Consider the following 19,827-nt stretch of genomic DNA (forward strand, 5'->3'; position numbering starts at 1 on the left):
TTTTCCAGTTTCAACCATGCTTTTCAAGGGGTGTAGAATAGTTATACCTCCCCACAAAAACCCAAAGGAGCATTCTTGTGACCTGGGAACTATTCCTCACCCTGAAAGATTGAGAAGCTTTTGAACCTTCTCACAAACAGGTTCTCCTACTGGATGAGTGTTCACTTCTTGAGATCTTTGCAGGTTCTATATAATGCTGATCTTTTCCTTGCCTGGAAGTGAGCTTAGAGCTCAAGAATGGCAGGATACCATTTTCATAAGACCATCCTCCCCCAAATCTCAGTCAACCCAAGAAAAGGCTGGAAGACTGCTGTGTTTTCATTCATAGTTGTTATGGGTCTCAATCAAGAGAAAAAATTGGATATAAATAAATATGATGATAATAATTCCTGAATCCCAGGAAAAATAAGAGATTCACAGGCATACAAGTACTCCCATTAAGGATTCCTTACCAGAATTATGGGCCTCCAGCTGAGAGGCAGAGTTGACTGTCACTTTGCAAGTTGGACAGTACAGGTGCTGCTTACTTTTCTTTCCCTCCTTCTCCATTTCTGGTGCTGAGCTGGTGGTCTGGCTTGATTCAGTAGCCAGAGTCTCAGCTCCAGCAGCTGCAGAAGATGATGCCAAACTCGCAGTGTCCGGAGCTCCTTCCGAGGGCTCTGAAGCTGGTGGGGAGGCGAGGGGCAAAATGCCACTTGCTAGCTTGGCAGATGACTCCTCTGTTGGGGATGTCATCATGAGGCTGCAGTTGTCTGCTGTTGGCTGGTTCAAGCTGAGTAGGCCGTTAGGTTGTGCTAACAAAAGAGTACAACAATTGCTTTTCATCAAGAAACTTTGCTGCTTCTGCAGATCAACAAAGCCTTACAACATTATGAGGACACTTTATAGATTATTTTTCATAATATTGGGGTGGGAAAAGTAAGCCACAAGCATGCAATGGTAGCTGATGGCACCTGCGACAGTGCGGCAATAAATTCACCCTGGGTTGTAGTCTGAACTTTAGAAGCTAGCCAAAGTGTAGAACCTAGTTTGAGGACAAGTTTAGTATCTTGGAATAAATCCCTTAAAGTTTATAGTAACATTCTAAGCAGATTTATCACCAATTGACATGGAAGCTACTGACTGCCACAACATGAAACTCATTGATTCTTCTCATGAAGTTGGGTCTACAGTGCACACTTCATTTATTTACTAGAAAACAGAGGTTCCTCTCATCCTTGATGCTACATTTTCTAGAGCAGTGGTGGGAAACTGCCTAAGAGGGAGGGACCAATTTCCTCCAGGACACAGATACCATGGTCCACAGTCTTTCCCAAAGCAAGACCAAATACCAGTTTTCTTCTTTCAGTCTCTCTCAAAATGGCAACTCAAGGTGGCATTGTATCACTTCCTGAAACCATTTTGAGAAGGTCTACAGAAGCAAATAGAAGTATTTAGAGGTCGTGAAAATTCTGAGGGGACTCTGTAAATAGGGTGGGAATATTTTTCCAATGTCTTTACCCTTTAGAGGGATTTTTGGTATTGTTTTTAGGCAAAAACTTCCTGGGGGCTTTAGGAAACTGGTGGGTGAGGGCTACATGAACAAAAAACTGAGGTCTACTATATATGTAGTCTATAGGCCAAACTCTACCTAACCTTGTTATAAAGGATCTGCTCTCTGCAAGGCCAGAGCATCCTATCCTCAACTAGTCCAGGTCAGATGAGTGAGTCTTTCTAATCTCTGAAGGTAGATGTGTCTTGAATGGCTATTCCAGCAGAATGCAGAAGTTTCACCCAGCACGGAATATTATGTCATTTCAGTGTTAATGGAAGACAACAACTTATTTGCTACAAGATGCCCACAATGCCTTCTTTTATACATTCTGTTGCTCTCCTCAACATTTTTCCCCAAATGCAACTGAAATATATAAAAGTGTTTGTGAATTGAGCCCATGTGAACAATGCTTGGAGTGTTGGCATGAGAGCGTTCCCAATCTACAAAGAGTAAAGAATCCCAGATTGTGATGCCCTTAAGATGTCTAGTTTGTCCAAAAATTCAATGACAACACTAACCCCCATAGTCTCCTACAGTCCCTTCAAGATGCAATAAAAATGGATCCATCCAATCCATCCTTCAGGTAAAGTTTCCAAAGTTCAAGTACTGTCCTCTATTTACCCAAAAAAAACAATAACTCTTGATTTTTTTTTCATAAACTAGATGACAATGTGTTTTTTTGTTTTTTTTACCACTGACCTCCATTGCTGCTGCTGGTGTCTCCGTTGAGATGTAGTGCGGTATCAAAGTCAGCTGGTTTTTCTTGGCTGCTGTTATTGTCAGCCGTCTTGTGCTTATTCTTTGCTGCTTCAATGGCTTTGAGTCTCCGGGCATGTTTGTGGCCTCTATAATGTGCCTCAGCTTGATTCTGAGATTTAAAAAAACATAGTTGGAAAGGGGCGGATTGAATGATGGAAGAAAGTGCATTATGATGGTCATTTTGCATTATGAAAGGTCAAAGAAAGACCATTTTATTTATTTCATATCCAAAAGCACTGCATAAATTAGTATAAAACTGATAAAAATAGGAGGAGAGCAGGCGGCTAAATATGAGCAACTTGGAAGTCCCTGAACAGACTCAGAAGTGGAGTGGGCAGATCAAAAGACCATAACACAAGAATAATTTCTAAGTTCCCCTGGTGGCTTCCGTGTCAGTGAGGCAGTGAATCTATCTTGGGTTTTAATTTGGAAATATCCAACATCCAGAACTTATTTTGGCGATAGGATCTAGCATCTTGGATGTGGTGAAGTGTGAATTTTAATCTACAGTTATGTATAGTTATAGATAGTTGTTTAGAGAGGTAAGTATTTAGAGTAGCATGAATCGGGGGATGGTGGCCAGCTCAGCTCACTTTGAGCGGGGTTGCCATGGAAAAGGGGGCAGAGCCAACTGCCACTTGGCAGGGCAGCCATTCTAAAATGGTCAGTCTGTAGTCTGTGAACTGCAGGAGTGACTGGTTCTGTAGTAGTGAGAACCAGGAAGGTACACTATAGTTTAAAACTACAGGGTAAGGTTGATTCTATTGTAGTGAGAATCAGGAAGATTTTGGCTTTTAGCCTAGGTAGTTTAGATAAGTCGAGTTGACTTATTTATATTAGTAGTTAGTGTATGAGTAGAAGGAGTGAGAGAAAGCCAGTGAGAATCTTTATTGCAACAGAAATATCACAAGGAAAGAATAAGCTTGTATCTAAAGTAATCTATTAAGGAAAGAAACACAGTTTGAAGAAAAATAAGTTTGAAACCTGTTTAGTAGAAGGAAAAGTCTTTTCCAGAGTTGTTTTAAGAAATGTTATAAATGTAATCTCTAAAGATATATGCCTCTAAGAGTCAAAAAACATTGAAACCATCAAGCTTCTGCTACATTTCAATAAACTTGTTATAGTTTCTTATAAAGCCCGGTCTCTGTTACAAATCCTTTCCAAGTCAAGTCACGCTACATTTTGAAGAAAGACCAATTCAATATTACTAGCTATTAGCTATGTTATCAATGTAATAAGCCCTTACAAAGTGGTAGCTCCTTTACAAAACTGTTACAAACTAGTGGCCTATTCTCACAAATTGGGTGTCATCATTGCATTGGGTACCTCATTTCAAGTTCAGACTTACACCCAGAGCAGTTTCCTTACCCCATTAACATAGAAGTCACTTGCTACCTTTCTAATTAATAAAATGCAAGACCAGCTGATCTTTGTGATGTTTTCTCAGGGATGTTGAAGAGCACACAGCAAATCAAATGAGGGGGTTCACCCTCTCCATCTCTTATGAGAAGCATCATCCAATTCCAGGTTTGAAAAATGCCAGAGGCGGGAGAGAGCAGTGGCATATGGGAATAAACCTGATGGTCTGCAAAAGTAAATGAGGAACGGCCTTATCGTTGATGTTATCATCTGACTTATTCACTTGTAGGAGCTTCAGCCAAATTAACCTACAACCCTCCCATTGTTTTTTCATTGATGTTTCTGGCCTAAATCCCATTGTTAGTCTCTACTAGAACAGAGTCATTGAAACTGTGGAATTTACCTGTGTTGACTTACAATTCAACAGTATATCTACTGTATTTGAGATTAACCAACAGAATTTAGGCCATCTGTCTTTTTTCTTAACTATGGAAAATCTATGTAGAAGAAAAATACATCAACCATGCAGTGCCTTTTTCTGACACATAGGAATAGAGTCTCCCATCTATGCTTTTTTAAGGAAAATAGGGATAACATGTAGGGTTATGGATTTTATCCATACACTAAACAACCAATTTTTCAGGAAAATAAATGGCCGGAAAATGGGTGTGTAGGGAGGCGGGTGTCTTCATCCCTTCTGCCCCATTCTGTGCATGAAGGAGAATTGCTTTCCCCCAAACATTATGCAAATGAAGACAAACCTCTGCCTAACACTCTCATTTTAATTCAGATTGGATTTAAGTTACCATGAATTTGCCGCAGAGCCGTTCATTCTGCCAACAATGGGGAGAATTGTCTCTGACTGCTAAATACACAAGCATATTTTGTGGTGGTGGTGGGGAGGCATTCTGTAATCTTTTGTATTCTTTTTTTTCTTCAAAAAAATTATCAGCATCAAACAGGCAGGAGACATTAGCACGCACTTCATTTATTCATCCTTCTCACGAAAAGGATAACGGGAAAGGATAAAGGAAAACGTATACTGCCACTACAACCACACACACACAAATACGCCTGCCTGCGAACGTACATTGAATGTTAGCCATGCATCCCAGGAAATGACAATAGTTGACAGTTGTGTCCTTCTTCACTCCTGCTGCGAATACATTTAGCTATATTATTTTATTTTGTACAACAAAGTCATCAGTTGCATATATTGTTTTTTCATATATTCTTTTGCCCGAAAGCTCCTTTTGATACAAGCCATGGGTTGCATTTAATCAGGGGCAACGTGTCTTATCTCCCTTTCACCAGGCAATGAACAATGCCAGGAATTGAAATATATGGTTGCGCAGCAAAATGGAAGGCTTGCAGAGAAAAGGGAGTGGTGGAAAGGGGGTGGAGAGTAGAGAGGTTTCGAGGTGGGGGGGGGGGGGGAGAAAACTGAAAAGACAGGTTGGTTTATGAGATGGCCACCACATAACAGACTGAAGGTCACTAAGTCCAATTGGTAGACTGAAGTCCTGCAGTGTCCAGGATACAAGAAAGCAACAAAAGAAAGGAAAAATAAGGGGTGATTGGCTGCTCAGTACAAGCAGCTCTCTTGGCAGCCGAAACCTTGGGATGGGTGAAAATGTGTTCCTTAATAAACATGCAAACATTTGCTCAATTTTCCAATGGAAGGAACATTAAAAATGAGGAAAGGAATTGAAATTTGCTCATCTGGGATACGGATTTCTTGTGCTGAGCTTTTAAATTCTAGATATGAATCCCTGAATATTTAGCTATATGTTTATAGTATTTATTTATTTATTTAGAGCTTTTATAACCCGGTCTTCTCAACCTCTGAAGAGGGACTCACGCCAGCTAACAACAGCAAATTCATACACAAGTAAGCTAAAACATAATAACATCATAATACGTTAATACATTAAAATACATCAAAATACAGATTAAATAATTACATAAAGCCAAGTCGTCAAGGTAAATCACAAATTCATCACCATCCGTCAGTGTGGTCAGCAGTTATTGACTCGTGTTGAATTAGGATTGCCACATTGTTTTACCTGATACATTTAATAATAATAATAATAATAATAATAATAATAATAATAATAATGAGCCAGAAAAAGTTACAGAAAATGAACACGTCAAGCTACTCTGGGACTTCCAAATTCAGACAGACAGAGTTTTGGAGCACAATATTCCTGATCTCACGATCATGTTAAAAAACAAAGTATGGATTATCGATGTTGCAATCCCGGGTGACAGCAAGATTGAAGAGAAACAATTGGAAAACATGACATGATATGAGGATTTAAAGATCGAACTGCAAAGACTCTGGCACAAACCAGTCAAGGTGGTCCCAGTGGTGATCGGCACACTGGGTGCAGTGCCTAAAGACATTGGCCTGCACTTAAACACAATTCATAAAATCATAGAATCATAGAATCATAGAATCAAAGAGTTGGAAGAGACCTCATGGGCCATCCAGTCCAACCCCCTGCCAAGAAGCAGGAATATTGTATTCAAATCACCCCTGACAAATGGCCATCCAGCCTCTGCTTAAATTGGCGCTAACAAGATTACCATCTGCCAGCTGCAGAAGGCCACCTTACTGGGATCTGCACGCATTATTTGCCGATATATCACACAGTCCTAGACGCTTGGGAAGTGTCCAATGTGTGATCAAATACAACAGCCAGCAGAGTGTCTGCTGTGGACTCATCTTGTGGTGTTTCAAATAATAATAATAAAAAACTTTATTGATACCCTGCCATCGTTTAAAAGAAAAATGCAAAATAATACAGAGAAAAATCAAACACACAATCTCATGGGCAATTTAATAGAATAGGGAAAAAACTCTCCAAGAACTATGATTTACTTACAGAATGAGAAAGAAGGAAACATGCCTGAGGGGCCTGAATGAAACATGCCTGAGAGGCCTGCAGTGCTGGGCGGCCTGTGCTGCAGCCGGGGCTGCTGGGGCCGCCATTGTTGCTGATACGAGCCTGCTCTTCAGCCCGGTTCCAGCGGACGCCCCGCAGTTTCCGGCTGATCCAAAAGTGACTAGAAACTTGGTACTTCAGCGCTCTAGCGCCCTGTGATCTTCAGCGCCTCCAGACACAAGTGCCCTCCCGGCGCTCCAGCTCCAGCTCCTGCTCAGCGGCTGCTGGGCCCAGCGGTCCGCTGCTACCATCTGGCTTAGCGCTCAACGGAGCCTTCCATCGTGGAGCCTTCCATCGCGCCGGCCAGTGTGCGCTTGCTTCCTGCTGTCTTTCTGCTGTCCCCCTGGCGTCCCAGCTCCAGCCCAGCGGCTGCCGTCCTCCAGCCTAGCGCTCAGCTGAGCTCTTCCATCGAGCCGACCTCTGGTGTGCCGGTGCCCAGCGCTCCAGCTCCCCTCGCCCTCCCGGGTTCAATCTGCCGCCATCGCACGAGACTCCATCACCTCGTTTGGTAACCATCAACTCCGGAAGATCGTGTTGACCACCTTTTGGCCTGATTATTACCATCTTCTGGCATCTCGTGTGTTCCAGTTCTGGATAGATTGTGTTGACCATCATTATCCGTCTGTGTTGACCTCCTTTAACTGTGTGGACCATCCCTTTTGATTATGCTGACCATCTTCACCTGTGTTGACCTCTTGCGACTGTGCTGTTCATTTCTGACTGTGCTGACCACTATCCTTGACTGTGCTGACCATTGTGCTGAATGAACGGAGAGTTTAAGAACTAATTGTTGTACCGTTGGTAAGCATAGTGGACAAATATCTTGTGTGACTCTAGCACTTACTCTACCAGCACCTTAACTTACTATCTCAGTGATATATTAGCTTTACTGAGCCGCAGCACTTTAATCGATTAAACCGTCTAGCATTAAAGTCAGTCCTCCATGACGCACTTTAATTGAGCACTTTAGAGCCAACTGACCAAGCTTCTGCACTTTAATTATTGATACCATCATGTATGCTGATTCAATTATCTATCTGCACTTTAAGAACTCCTGCACTTTAACTCCTGCACTTTAAGAACTCCGTTGACAGTGTTAATAGTTACTATCCATGTCACTACCCCTTCCCTGGCATCTGTTAATCTTGCTGCTAATTGTTTCTGGTAGAGAAAGGGAACGGAGTAGATTAGAAAGACCGGAGTTTAATATAATAGGAGTACGAAATGAACGGAAGGCAGAACTATGGTATTCTGGAACTATAACATATCATACAGTCTATAATGAATTACGGGCAGATATCTTGGCTACCGAATGCGTCATGGAGGAGGGAGAGGGTCCCGTTAACCGGGGAGCCCCATAGAAGTCGTGGTGGGGAGGGGGAGATACGAGAAAAGGAGACCTTTAATTTGGCCTAGGGAACGTGGAACAACATTAGTAATCCCAAATCGGTCTCCTGATATGGTAAGTCGGTGTAACCAGGATGGCGGTCCCTCCGAATTGAAAGTGGTGCTGTTGAACGCCAGATCTGTCAACGGTAAAACAACTTTCATCCAGGATTTAATCCTGGACGAATGGGCAGATCTGGCGTGCATCACAGAGACCTGGTTGGACGAAGCGGGAGGTGTAAATTTAACCCAGCTTTGCCCACCAGGCTTCTCTGTACAGCACCAACCGAGATCCGGAGGGCGGGGAGGCGGAGTTGCAGTGGTCTATAGAGATTCCATTCTTCTGACCAGGGCCCCCATCCCGCAGTCAACAAATTTTGAATGCGTCCACCTGAGGGTGGGTGACCGGGACAGATTAGGGATTCTGTTAGTGTACCGTCCACCTCGCTGCACTACAGACTCCCTGACTGAGCTAGCGGGGGTGGTCTCAGACCTGGCGTTGGAGTCCCAACGGCTGCTTGTGCTGGGGGACTTCAATGTCCATGCCGAGACCGCCTTATCGGGAGCGGCTCAGGACTTCATGTCTACCATGGCAACCATGGGGCTGTCCCAACAGGTATCTGGCCCCACCCACAGTGCTGGACATACATTGGACTTGGTTTTCTGCCAGGGATGGGAGGAAGGTGGCGGTGTTGAGGAGTTATCCATCTCTCCGTTGCCATGGACCGACCACCACCTGGTCAGCTTTAGACTCACTGCACCCCCCAACCTCCGCAGAGGTGGAGGACCCATTAAATTGGTCTGCCCCAGGAGGCTTATGGATCCAGATGGATTCCTGACGGCTCTTGGGAAATTTCCTGCCACCTCGGTTGGTGATCCTGTTGATGCTCTGGTCGCTCTCTGGAATGGGGAGATGACTAGGGCAATAGACACGATCGCTCCAGAACGTCCCCTCTCAAGTAGCCGAGCTAAACCAGCTCCTTGGTTCACCGAGGAGCTGGCAGCGTTGAAGCGAAAGAAGAGGGAACTAGAGAGCGTGTGGCGTTCGGATCCGAGCGAGCCAAATCGAACACGGTTTGTGTCCTTTTTAAGGGCATATGCTGCGGCAATAAAAGCCGCAAAGAAAACTTTCTTTGCGGCCACTATTGCGTCTGCAAAGAACCGTCCGGCCGAACTGTTCCGAGTTGTCAGAGGCCTATTAAAACCCGCCACTCAGGATGGGTGCCCTGATGACTCGGCAGCTCGCTGCGAAGCCTTTGCTCGGTTCTTCGCAGACAAAGTCATTTTGATCCGCTCTGGACTGGATACCATATTAACGGCAGTATCTGAGGATGTAACACGAGCATCTGCTTGTCCGGTTTTGATGGATTCATTTCAATTGGTTCAATCCGAGGATGTGGACAAGGTGCTTGGAGAAATGAGAGCTACCACATGCATCCTAGACTCCTGCCCATCCTGGCTTCTAAAGGAGGCCAGAGGGGGATTGGCCGAGTGGGTGAAGGTGGTGGTTAATGCCTCCCTTCGGGAGGGCAAAATTCCAGCCAGCTTAAAGCAAGCTATGATAAAACCACTGTTGAAGAAACCATCACTGGACCCCACTCAATTCGTCAACTATCGGCCTGTTTCCAATCTCCCCTTTTTGGGCAAAGTCATGGAACGTGTGGTGGCCTCACAACTCCAGGCATTCTTGGTAGACACGGATTATCTGGATCCGGCACAGTCTGGCTTTAGGCCGGGGCATGGTACTGAGACAGCTTTGGTCGCCTTAGTGGATGATCTGCGTCGGGAGCTCGACAGGGGGAGTGTGTCCCTGTTGGTGCTGCTCGACCTCTCAGCGGCCTTCGATACCGTCGACCACGGTATCCTTCTGGGACGCCTCGCGGGGATGGGTCTTGGAGGTACTGTTCTGCAGTGGCTTCGCTCATTCCTCGAGGGTCGGTCTCAGAAGGTGTTACTGGGAGACTCCTGTTCAACCCCACAACCTTTGTCTTGTGGGGTTCCTCAGGGTTCAATACTGTCTCCCATGTTGTTTAACATCTACATGAAGCCACTGGGTGAGATCATCCGGAGTTTCGGATTGCGATGTCATCTGTACGCAGATGATGTTCAACTCTGTCACTCCTTTCCACCTGCTACTAAGGAGGCTGTCGAGGTCCTGAACCGGTGCTTGGCCGCTGTGATGGTCTGGATGGGGGCGAACAAATTGAAATTGAATCCAGACAAGACAGAGGTAATCCTGGTTAGTCGCAAGGCCGAACAGGGTATAGGGTTACAGCCTGTGTTAGACGGGGTCGCACTCCCCCTGAAGACGCAGGTTCGCAGTTTGGGTGTGATCCTGGACTCATCGCTGAGCCTGGAACCCCAGGTTTCGGCGGTGACCAGGGGAGCATTCGCACAGTTAAAACTTGTGCGCCAACTGCGACCGTACCTTGGGAAGTCTGACTTAGTCACGGTAGTCCACGCTCTGGTTACATCCCGCCTTGACTACTGCAACGCTCTCTACGTGGGGTTGCCTTTGAAGACAGCCCGGAAGCTCCAATTAGTCCAACGGGCGGCAGCCATGATACTAACAGGAGCGGGGCGCAGGGAGCACACAACTCCTCTGCTGCACCAGCTCCACTGGCTGCCGATATGCCACCGGGCTCAATTCAAAGTGCTGGCATTGGCCTTTAAAGCCCTAAACGGTTCTGGCCCAACTTATCTATCCGAACGTATCTCAGCCTATCAGCCCACCAGGACCCTAAGATCTTCTGGAGAGTCCCTGCTCTCTATCCCGCCGGCTTCACAAGTGTGGCTGGCGGGAACGAGAGACAGGGCCTTCTCTGTGGTGGCCCCTCGGCTTTGGAACACCCTCTCTATAGAGGTACGATCAGCCTCCTCGCTGATGGTGTTTCGGAAGAGACTGAACACATGGATGTTTAAACAAGCATTCGGTTAATCCGTTGCAACGAATTTTGATGACTAAAGGCTGGTAATCATGGACGACGAATTTTGGATTGTGATTTTAGTTATGAGATGCATGGGATTATTATTGGTGGCCCAATAATTTGTATTGTATATGTGTTTCATGTTTTAAATTGAATACTGTTTTTAATTGTTTTTAACTTTTTAGTTGTTGTAAACCGCAATGAGTCGCCGACTTAGGCTGAGATATTAGCGGTATACAAGCGCATAAATAAATAAATAAACATGCACATTTATAGCATAGATATAACATCAAGAAAGATGCAGCTGGATTTTTTTTAGCTGTCCAATACAACATTGCAAGGAATCTGCAGTTGCTGATGTTACTTTGTAAAGTACTTACTGGCACTTGTACTAGGGGCTTGGTCTGTAAATCACAGATGGTGGCAGGAGGAAGCGTGTAAGGGAGCTTTTGAGAGATACATAATGATCTGAGCATTGGACTATATCTTTGGAAATCATCGTTCACGTCCTTGCTTGGACATGGAAACTCTCTCACTCTGAAGGAAGGCAAGGAGAATCCACCCTGAACAAATTCTGCCAAGAAAACCCTGTGATAGGATTAACTTATGGTCACTGTAAGTTGGACATGACTTGAAGGCACACTACCACTACCAGATTAATTCAGCCTGGAGTTCAGAGGAGCTATCCAAGGTACTGACCTCATGATGTATTATCCCTAGTGCTGATTCTGTAATATAATGTACAAATAGGCACTGGATTTTTCATTGAAATACTTTCTGAGATAGGGTGTTCTAAATTCATTCCTTAATATCCTATTTCTGATGTTTTTCATCGCTCCATTTCCACATCCACCAATAATTTGTATGAAGGGGAAATTCAGTGGCCTTCCCTTTAGTTCAGGGTGACAGCCAGGCTATTGATTGGAAGACTCTGGTTCATAAAGTCCCAATAAGTTAAACATGACTTGATGGCAAACAACTACACCAATTTTTTTTAAGCAATTGCATCTCATCGGTAGATAAAGCTAAAGTCTGTGGTAGATTAAGCCAGAAGTATTCATTCTCTGTGGGGAAAATGGAAGGAAAAAGGAATAGGGGCCCCGACCAAGGGCAAAATGGATGGATGGCATCCTTGAAGTGACTGGCTTGACTCTGAAGGAGCTGGGGGATAGTGATGGCCAACAGGGAGCTCTGGTGTGGGCTGGTCCATGAGGTCACGAAGAGTCGGAAGCGACTGAACAAATGAACAACAACATTCATTCTCTCTCTTTGTGATGCCCCCTTTCTCTATTTTGAATGACTTCTTCTCACTGTGTCTTTCTACTCAACACAGAAAACTGTTGAGAGAGACAGAGTAATAACACTCTTGCTAGTGGTTTTAGCCTTTTGAAATTAGGCTAAGGGTTGCAAGCTATTGATCTCCATCTAGAAACTTCCTCTTTATCTTCTAGCTAATCTAGGAGTGGGCAACTAAAGCAGGGCTGGGGGCCAGCTTTCTGCCCTTTGGAAAGAACAGAAAACTGTCACACCAACAATATCAATAATCTCTTCAAACCAAAACTACATCTGGTCCAGAAAAAAAATGATGTTCCAGGTATGCTGGACTCCATTATAGGTCTTTTGAAAAGAAAATGTCTGGCTCACTTACATGTTGGTGAAATAATGCAGATAATTATTTCAAGTGACAGAGAAAGTAGGCATGTTTTTTAATATTCCTTTTTTGGTTAAACATGCTACAGTATATTAATTTTGCATTAGAAATCTTGTTCGATTGTTGAAAGAAGACATACTTCAAGGTTGGAAAGAAAGCTCTGTCTTTCCAAGGTCAGAAGATTGTCCTGTTTAGGTATACATGAGTGTGTATTTTTGAGACATTACCTCTTCCTCTATCGCAGGCAAGACTTGTGGGAACAAGGGAGAAATCCTTCTCCGCTGTGGTTCCCTGACTTTGGAACTCACTACCTGGTGAGATTAGGCACCTTAGCAGCCTTCAAGAAAAAATTGAAAACTTGGCTCTTCTGATGTGTCTTTGGAGAGTGACTATTTATCCCATTTCTGTTTGCTCCATCTATAGTGTTGCCTTATGATGCACTTTCCCCCACCCTATACTGAAAGCCTACCCCTCTGCTTATTCTTTTTGGGCTCCCCTCCCATTATATATTCTCTTTCCTACCTCATCCAGGGTTTTATCATTTTACCTCATCCATTTGGCCTACCCATTCTGTTCGATTTTATAACATGTTAATTTGCTTTATTTATTTTATGTATGTATTTTATTCTGATGTGATTTTTTGTTGTCTGCATTCTGTATATTATTTTGCTGTATTGTATCTTTGGGTTTGGCCTCATGTTAGCCCCTCCCAAGTCCCCTTTGGGGGGAAGGTGGTGGGGTATAAATAAAGATTATAATTATAATTATTATTAATATAATAATAATAATAATAATTATTATTATTATTATTATTATTGTGCTGTCACACCCAGACACTATAAAGTTAAAACTAAGATGTGCTTCTCTCTTTATCCGGGTGAACTGCGAGTGCCTTACTTAGAAGCTTAGGATTCCCAGCAACTGAGGCCACTCCAGATTTGAACATCGAACAGAATATTTATTTCTCAAAGTCCTTGGCAGACTTGGCACAGCTTATTGAAGTTACAAACACAGTCAACTTGTGAAATCATGTAGATGTTCTTTCCTTCCCTTTTTCTTTCAGCTGCTGAGTTAACTTCCCCCAATGGTAGAAAAATCCTGGGATTCTTTACCCTAACCCTGAGCTGCTATTATAAGAAAGAGAAGGTCTTTCCCTATCTAAGCTCAAAGCTAGCTTGGGGATGAAGTCATAGAGCCTCTCCCAATGGCAGAGAAATCCTGAGATATTCTCTCCCCTAGTGCTGAGCTGCTATTTTTAGAAAGAGCAGGTCTTCCCCTATCTAAGCTCAGCACCAGTTTCAAAGGCAAGAGGGTAAGTACTCACGATGGCCTGTCTGAGCTGCCTAGCTTGACCACAAGCACATCTGAGGGTCTTCGTAAACTGGAGAAGGCAGGAGAGCTTCTCCAAAATGGAGATCTCATCCTCAGGAAAAAGGGTGGTCTCTGGACCAAAGAGATACTTTTTAAAGCCAATAACAGCAAAAGGCTTTGCAGGCTGGCTTTAAGCCCCTGTTAATGGTTTACTTTCAGTGCTGCTGAGACTGTAGCAACCCTGGGGGAAATGCAAAAGGATACTATTTCATGCAACTAAAGGGCAATGCAAACCAAGCTCCTGGAAGACGGAACAATTATTATTACCTTCAGTATATTGGAAATGTAGTCTGCTTATATGAATGAATATTCCAAGCACATGTTGACACCCTATAGATTTATTTCTCAACATTTTAAACTGCCATTGTTATATAACCAATTGAATCCTGGGATTTATAGTTTGGTGAGGCGCTGGAACCATCTCTGACTGAAAATTCTAAATAGAAACAGCACATCCCAGGATACATTAGTTGTAACCAGTGTAAATCATGGCAGTTAAAATGGAAACATAGTTCTGTAATTGTATGATGTTAAAGGACCATAAGAGAGGCAATTCACCTTTTCTACTCAGGAAAAAAGTGGTGTGGACAAGTTGGTAAACTGTTGGGGGACATGAAAATCTACTTATGGGAGGTTCAGTTTGCCAATCCTATCAGACATTTCTCTTCTTTGAATTTGTCCACTCGTTGTCTGCCCCACTCCACTTCCCTGCAAGAGCATGGCTTACCGCAGAGTTGAATCTTAGATGGCAAATATTACAAGAGATGAACTGCTTCTTCTTGAGTGGGTTGGGTACACCAAAGGTATGGTTGATCACTGCTTTCTGTACAGGATCCATCTGAAAAGGAGGGTGTAGGGGAGGAAAGACAGACTCTATCAGGTGATGTTTTAGAAACCCAGGAGACAAAAATAGTAAACCTGAAACAGATTCACATGTGTATATATGCCCACAGAATTCTTGGACATTGCATAGTGGAATTAGTGCGGCCATTTTTGCATAAATTTCATTGCCACCCCGCTAGAGTAAACCAATGCAATTGGAGATTGAGAAGTCAACACTTACGCAAACAAATTGATTCAGTGGATTTGGAAGACAGGAGGCCAGAGTTTTGCAGACAACAAATGGAATTATTTTGGAGGAACATTGGGAAATATTAGATTGGCACCCTCTACAGATTGGATGTCACTTTGTTTTTTTGAGGCACACAATTTTGTTTTCCGTGAAGTTATGTTTGGAATATAAAAGTGTAATTTACTCAAGCAATAATTACATTTTAAGTATCATTTTCATTTTTTTTGAATCAGAAAAAACAGCCACATTATTATTTTGGCTCCTCTTCATAGTGTTAAGCAGAAATAAACCACATTCCTGTAAAATGAACTTTTCTTCCTATAAGAAAAGGAAGCTAAGACCAGGAATTGCAATGATCAGATACAATACTATACATTATCTTACATACAAGTCTTCCTGTTATATAGCTTCTATAAATAATTCCAAGAATTTTATATAAACACCTTGTTTTAGTTCACATTCTAAAAGAGTCTATGCTCAATTTTTCATATCTCAATTTTACTTCCTGCAAAAGACTTTGGAAAAAATACTCGATTCTTGTCCTCAAATGCTGGATTTCTCTTCCAGCAGGTTTTCACATCACTACAGCTAGGATCTTTGTTCTGCCAAATCTGTTCCTTCTTTACCTAAACTGATTTGATTAGGAACTCCCTCCCTCCATTTGAATTATGTGCCTAATAAAGGTAAAGGTTTCCCCTTGACATTAAGTCTAGTCAAGTCCAACTATGGGGCGTGGTGCTCATCTCCATTTCTAAGCTGAAGAGCTGGTGTTGTCCATAGACGCCTCCTAGGTTATATGGCCAGTGTGATTGCATGTAGCACTGTTACCTTCCTGCTGAAGTGGTACCTATTGATCTACTCACATTTGCATGTTTTCGAACTGCTTGCTTGACAGAAGCTAGGCCTAACAGTGGGAGCTTATCCTGTCTTGTTGATTCAAGCCACCAGCCTTCTGGTCAGCAAGTTCTGCAGCTTAGTGGTTTAATATGTTAATCTATATAAATAAAACTGTAGTGTTCGTTTGTGGGATTAACATAACCCAAAAACCACTGGACGAATTGACACCAAATTTGGACACAATACACCTATCAGGCCAACGAGTGACCACCACTCAAAAATGGATTTTGTCATTTGGGAGTTGTAGTTGCTGGGATTTACAGTTCACATACAATTAAAGAGCATTCTGAGCCCCACCAACGATGGAATTGAACCAAACTTGGTACATAGGACTCCCACAACCAACAGAAAATTCTGGAAAGGTTTGGCAGGCATTGACCTTGAGTTTGGGAGTTGTAGTTCACCTACATCCAGAGAGCACTGTGGACTCAAACAATGATGGATCTGGATCAAACTTGGCAAGAATACTCCATATGCCCAAATATGAACACAGAAAGAGTTTGGGAAAAATTGACCTTGATATTTGGAAGCTGTAGTTACTGGGATTTATAGTTCACCTACAATCAACGAGCATTCTGAACCCTACCAACGATACAATTGGGCCAAACTTCCCACACAAAACCCCCATGACCAACAGAAAATACTGTGTTTTCTGGTGGTCTTTGACAACTCTTCTGACACCCCCTCATGACCCTCCCTCAGGGGACCCGACCCCCAGGTTGAGAAATGCAGCCTTACGGCCATCCAGTCCAACTCCCTTCACCAGGGGAAGAAAACATAATCCAAGTTCTCTTGACAAAGAACCAACCAGCCATAAATATATATCTATATCTATGATATTATATCTGTTATATATATGTGTGTGTGTGTGTGAATCCCATATATATATATATATATATATATATATATATATATGATTCACACACACACAGGACAGATATAATATCATAGATTTGAAAGGGACCCCCAAAGGTCAATAATAAGTTCCATGTTCCAGAGTAGGCAAACCAGACAATCTCTACATCAACACTGACAAAGAAACAACAAGAAGTACTGTTTACCCACAAACATAAAGAAATTACATATATTAGAAACCAACACTTTCTCATTACTTTATTTTCCAGATCACCAGATTGGGCCACAGCAACTCCTGGCAGAGGACAGCTAGTAGTTATATATAATTCCTACTAATTTTCCTCTCCCTGTCTCTAGATGAAGTTCTTACAGGAAATACCTTGTCAGTAATTTAAGATCATCTTTGCTATTTTTTTCAAGCACTATCTTCCACATATGGAAATGGTTTTAAGATGCAATGCAGTCCCCTATTCTCTTTTAGCCAATATGGACTCAAAATGGAACCCAGAATATTGCAGGAGAATTATATGTTGGATGACCCAACAACAACATCGGAGAACCATATAATACTATGAAAACTCATGGTGAGGGGTGACCCAAATCTACACTATGTCACACAACAAAGCATGGGCATTCAATACTGTCTTGTTTATCTCTTAAGTTACGAGCAGGTAAAAATAACTAAAAACAAAAACAGCAACCCAGGTCAGAAAATTCTGCTGAACACAGGGTAGAGTTTTCACCCACTACTGCATTTGCTCCAGTTCTCAGTTTTATTTGATTTTCTCAGTCTTTGCCTAGGAGATATTTAAGATTCCAGAATAATTTCCTAACAAAATGGCTGCATTAAGTAATGTGGAAAAAGATTAGAGATGGGAGTGATGCAGTGAAAAGGGCGGGGGCCGAGGGTGGGGAAGAGCTAATACAAAAATAATGTGTGTGTTTGAGCACAACCACAATCTATAATACAAGCATTGTTCTCTTAGCCCTGTGGCTCTGGAAGATTATCTTATCCGAGGCTGGCTGTCAGGAAGAAGGGAGCACGAGATTGAGGTTTGAAGGCGATCGTATTTCTCAGCAAAGCTATTTAGTTGTCCAGACAGGTGCATCGGTCTAGCAGGCAAAGCCTGCAGACAAGGGAATCATTATCTGGACCCTTAAATTCTATCCCCAAAGGGAGTGGTATTGACAACAGGGAGTGATTAATGAAGTGGTGCCTTCCAATGTTCGTGATGAAATTTTTACTCACTCATCTGGAATAGAAATGAAGAGATATATGCAAGAGAGTCAGGCAGGCAGAACAGTGATGGTGGCGGCGGTGGGGGCAATGGCTTTGAGTGATGAAAAAAGCCTTCCATACCATCCTTGATGACATGTTGGTATACATGGTTCAGGGGTGTAGTACATGGAAGCAGGCCCAAAATTCAGATTACAGAATTAATAGCGATGGGTGCATGTGAGGCTGAAATGGTGGCAGCAGGAAGGAATTATGCATGCATTCTCTTTCTACCACTGGGCTATGAGACTGTGTAGTGGTAGTTGTTGTGAAAATTGCATTTTTTTTTCTAGGAAAGATTTAAGACATCTCAAAGTATATAACCAAATAATTAAATTACACACACACACGAACAAACAAAAACAAAATAATATATGACATAAAATTGCACCATAATAATAATAATAATAATAATAATAATAATAACATAATAACACTTTATTTATACCCCGCTACCATCTCCCCAAGGGACTCGGTGCGGCTTACATGAGACCGAGCCCAAAATACAACAATACAAGCAATAACAACAACAATACAAGCAGTTTAAAACAACAAAACAATAAAACAATAACATAAGCATTATCAAATAGAACAACACATTTTAAAATCTATGGGTAGGCCAAATGTAATTAAAATTAAAAATAATGCTGGACATGGGCAAAAAAGTGATGGGGCGGTTTGTGCAAACATACAAGCAGACCTAAAACAATATAAAGTGCTTTGGAGGACAAAGTGCTATGGGATCCTTATTCTGGGAAGGCACACTGGAACAACTACGTCTTCAAGCTCCTCTTAAGGACTGCCAAGGTTGGGGCATGCCTGATGTCCTTAGAAAGTGAGTTCCAGAGTCGAGGGGCCACCACCGAAAAGGCACTATCTTCTAAGAAAAGGACAATCAATTGATGATGTTTTAAAACCAGCCATCAAATGTCTGGGAGCAGACGAACATCTTCCTTGTATTCTTGAAGGCTTTTGTTGCTGGAATCACTGGATTGTTGTGGATATTTCGGGCAGTATGGCCATGTTCTAGAAGCCTACATCTTTGGCAGGCATCCTGAGACCTCACAACCTCTGAGGATGCCTGCCATAGATGCGGGCGAAACATCAGGAGAGAATGCTTCTAGAAGATGGCCATACAATCCAAAAAACCTACAACAACCCAGAACATCTTCCTTTTTTATATCCTGTTCTGAAAGCTGGTGAATGTGAACTCTTTCATTCCTTTTTATTTTATACTCTCTGGACTATGAATAAAAACACAAGACAAAATGGCTCCTGGGATTTTAAATCCTCCTGAAAGTCTTTTTTCCAATAAAAAGTATCAATAGCCCACAAGTAGAAAACAAATACAAATTTGGGTTGTTGTGAGTTTTCCAGGCTGTATGGCCATGTTCCAGAAGCATTCTCTCCTGATGTTTTGCCCACATCTATGACAGGCAACCTCAGAGGACCTCACAATCTCTGGAACATGGCCATACAGCCTGGAAAACTCACAACAACCCAAATTTGTATTTGAATGAATTTTCCAAGCTGTATAGCCATGTTCCAGAAGCATTCTCTCCTGACGTTTTGCCCACATCTATGCCAGCCATCCTCAGAGGACCTCACAACCTCTGGAACAGGGCCATACAGCTTGGAAAATTCACAGCAACCCATGAAAGCCTTTGACAAATACAGCTTTTCTGGGTGAAAGTACAGCTTGGCAATTTCCCCTCCACTAGCACTCTTAAGATGATAGCTGTTTTCTGATTTTTTTTAAAGGTTCACAGCAATTGGCATTCCAAAGTAAACC

The 19,827-nt window shown here is 42.7% G+C and overlaps 1 protein-coding gene across 5 annotated transcripts in view; it reads right to left on the reverse strand.

Moving 5' to 3' along the window:
• The window catches only part of ZNF385C (zinc finger protein 385C), a 202,130-nt gene that overhangs the window by 10,513 nt on the left and 171,790 nt on the right, over window positions 1–19,827 (reverse strand). For all 5 annotated transcript variants that reach the window (XM_060781154.2, XM_060781152.2, XM_060781153.2 and 2 more), the window contains 3 exons: window positions 14,663–14,773; window positions 2,234–2,402; window positions 453–794 (listed from right to left, as the gene is read on the reverse strand). In XM_060781154.2, coding sequence (XP_060637137.2) covers window positions 453–794; window positions 2,234–2,402; window positions 14,663–14,773 — 622 coding nt within the window. The remainder of the gene's footprint in view (window positions 1–452; window positions 795–2,233; window positions 2,403–14,662; window positions 14,774–19,827) is intronic.

Source organism: Anolis sagrei, chromosome 6, assembly GCF_037176765.1.
Source record: "Anolis sagrei isolate rAnoSag1 chromosome 6, rAnoSag1.mat, whole genome shotgun sequence".
Taxonomy (NCBI): Eukaryota; Metazoa; Chordata; class Lepidosauria; order Squamata; family Dactyloidae; genus Anolis; species Anolis sagrei.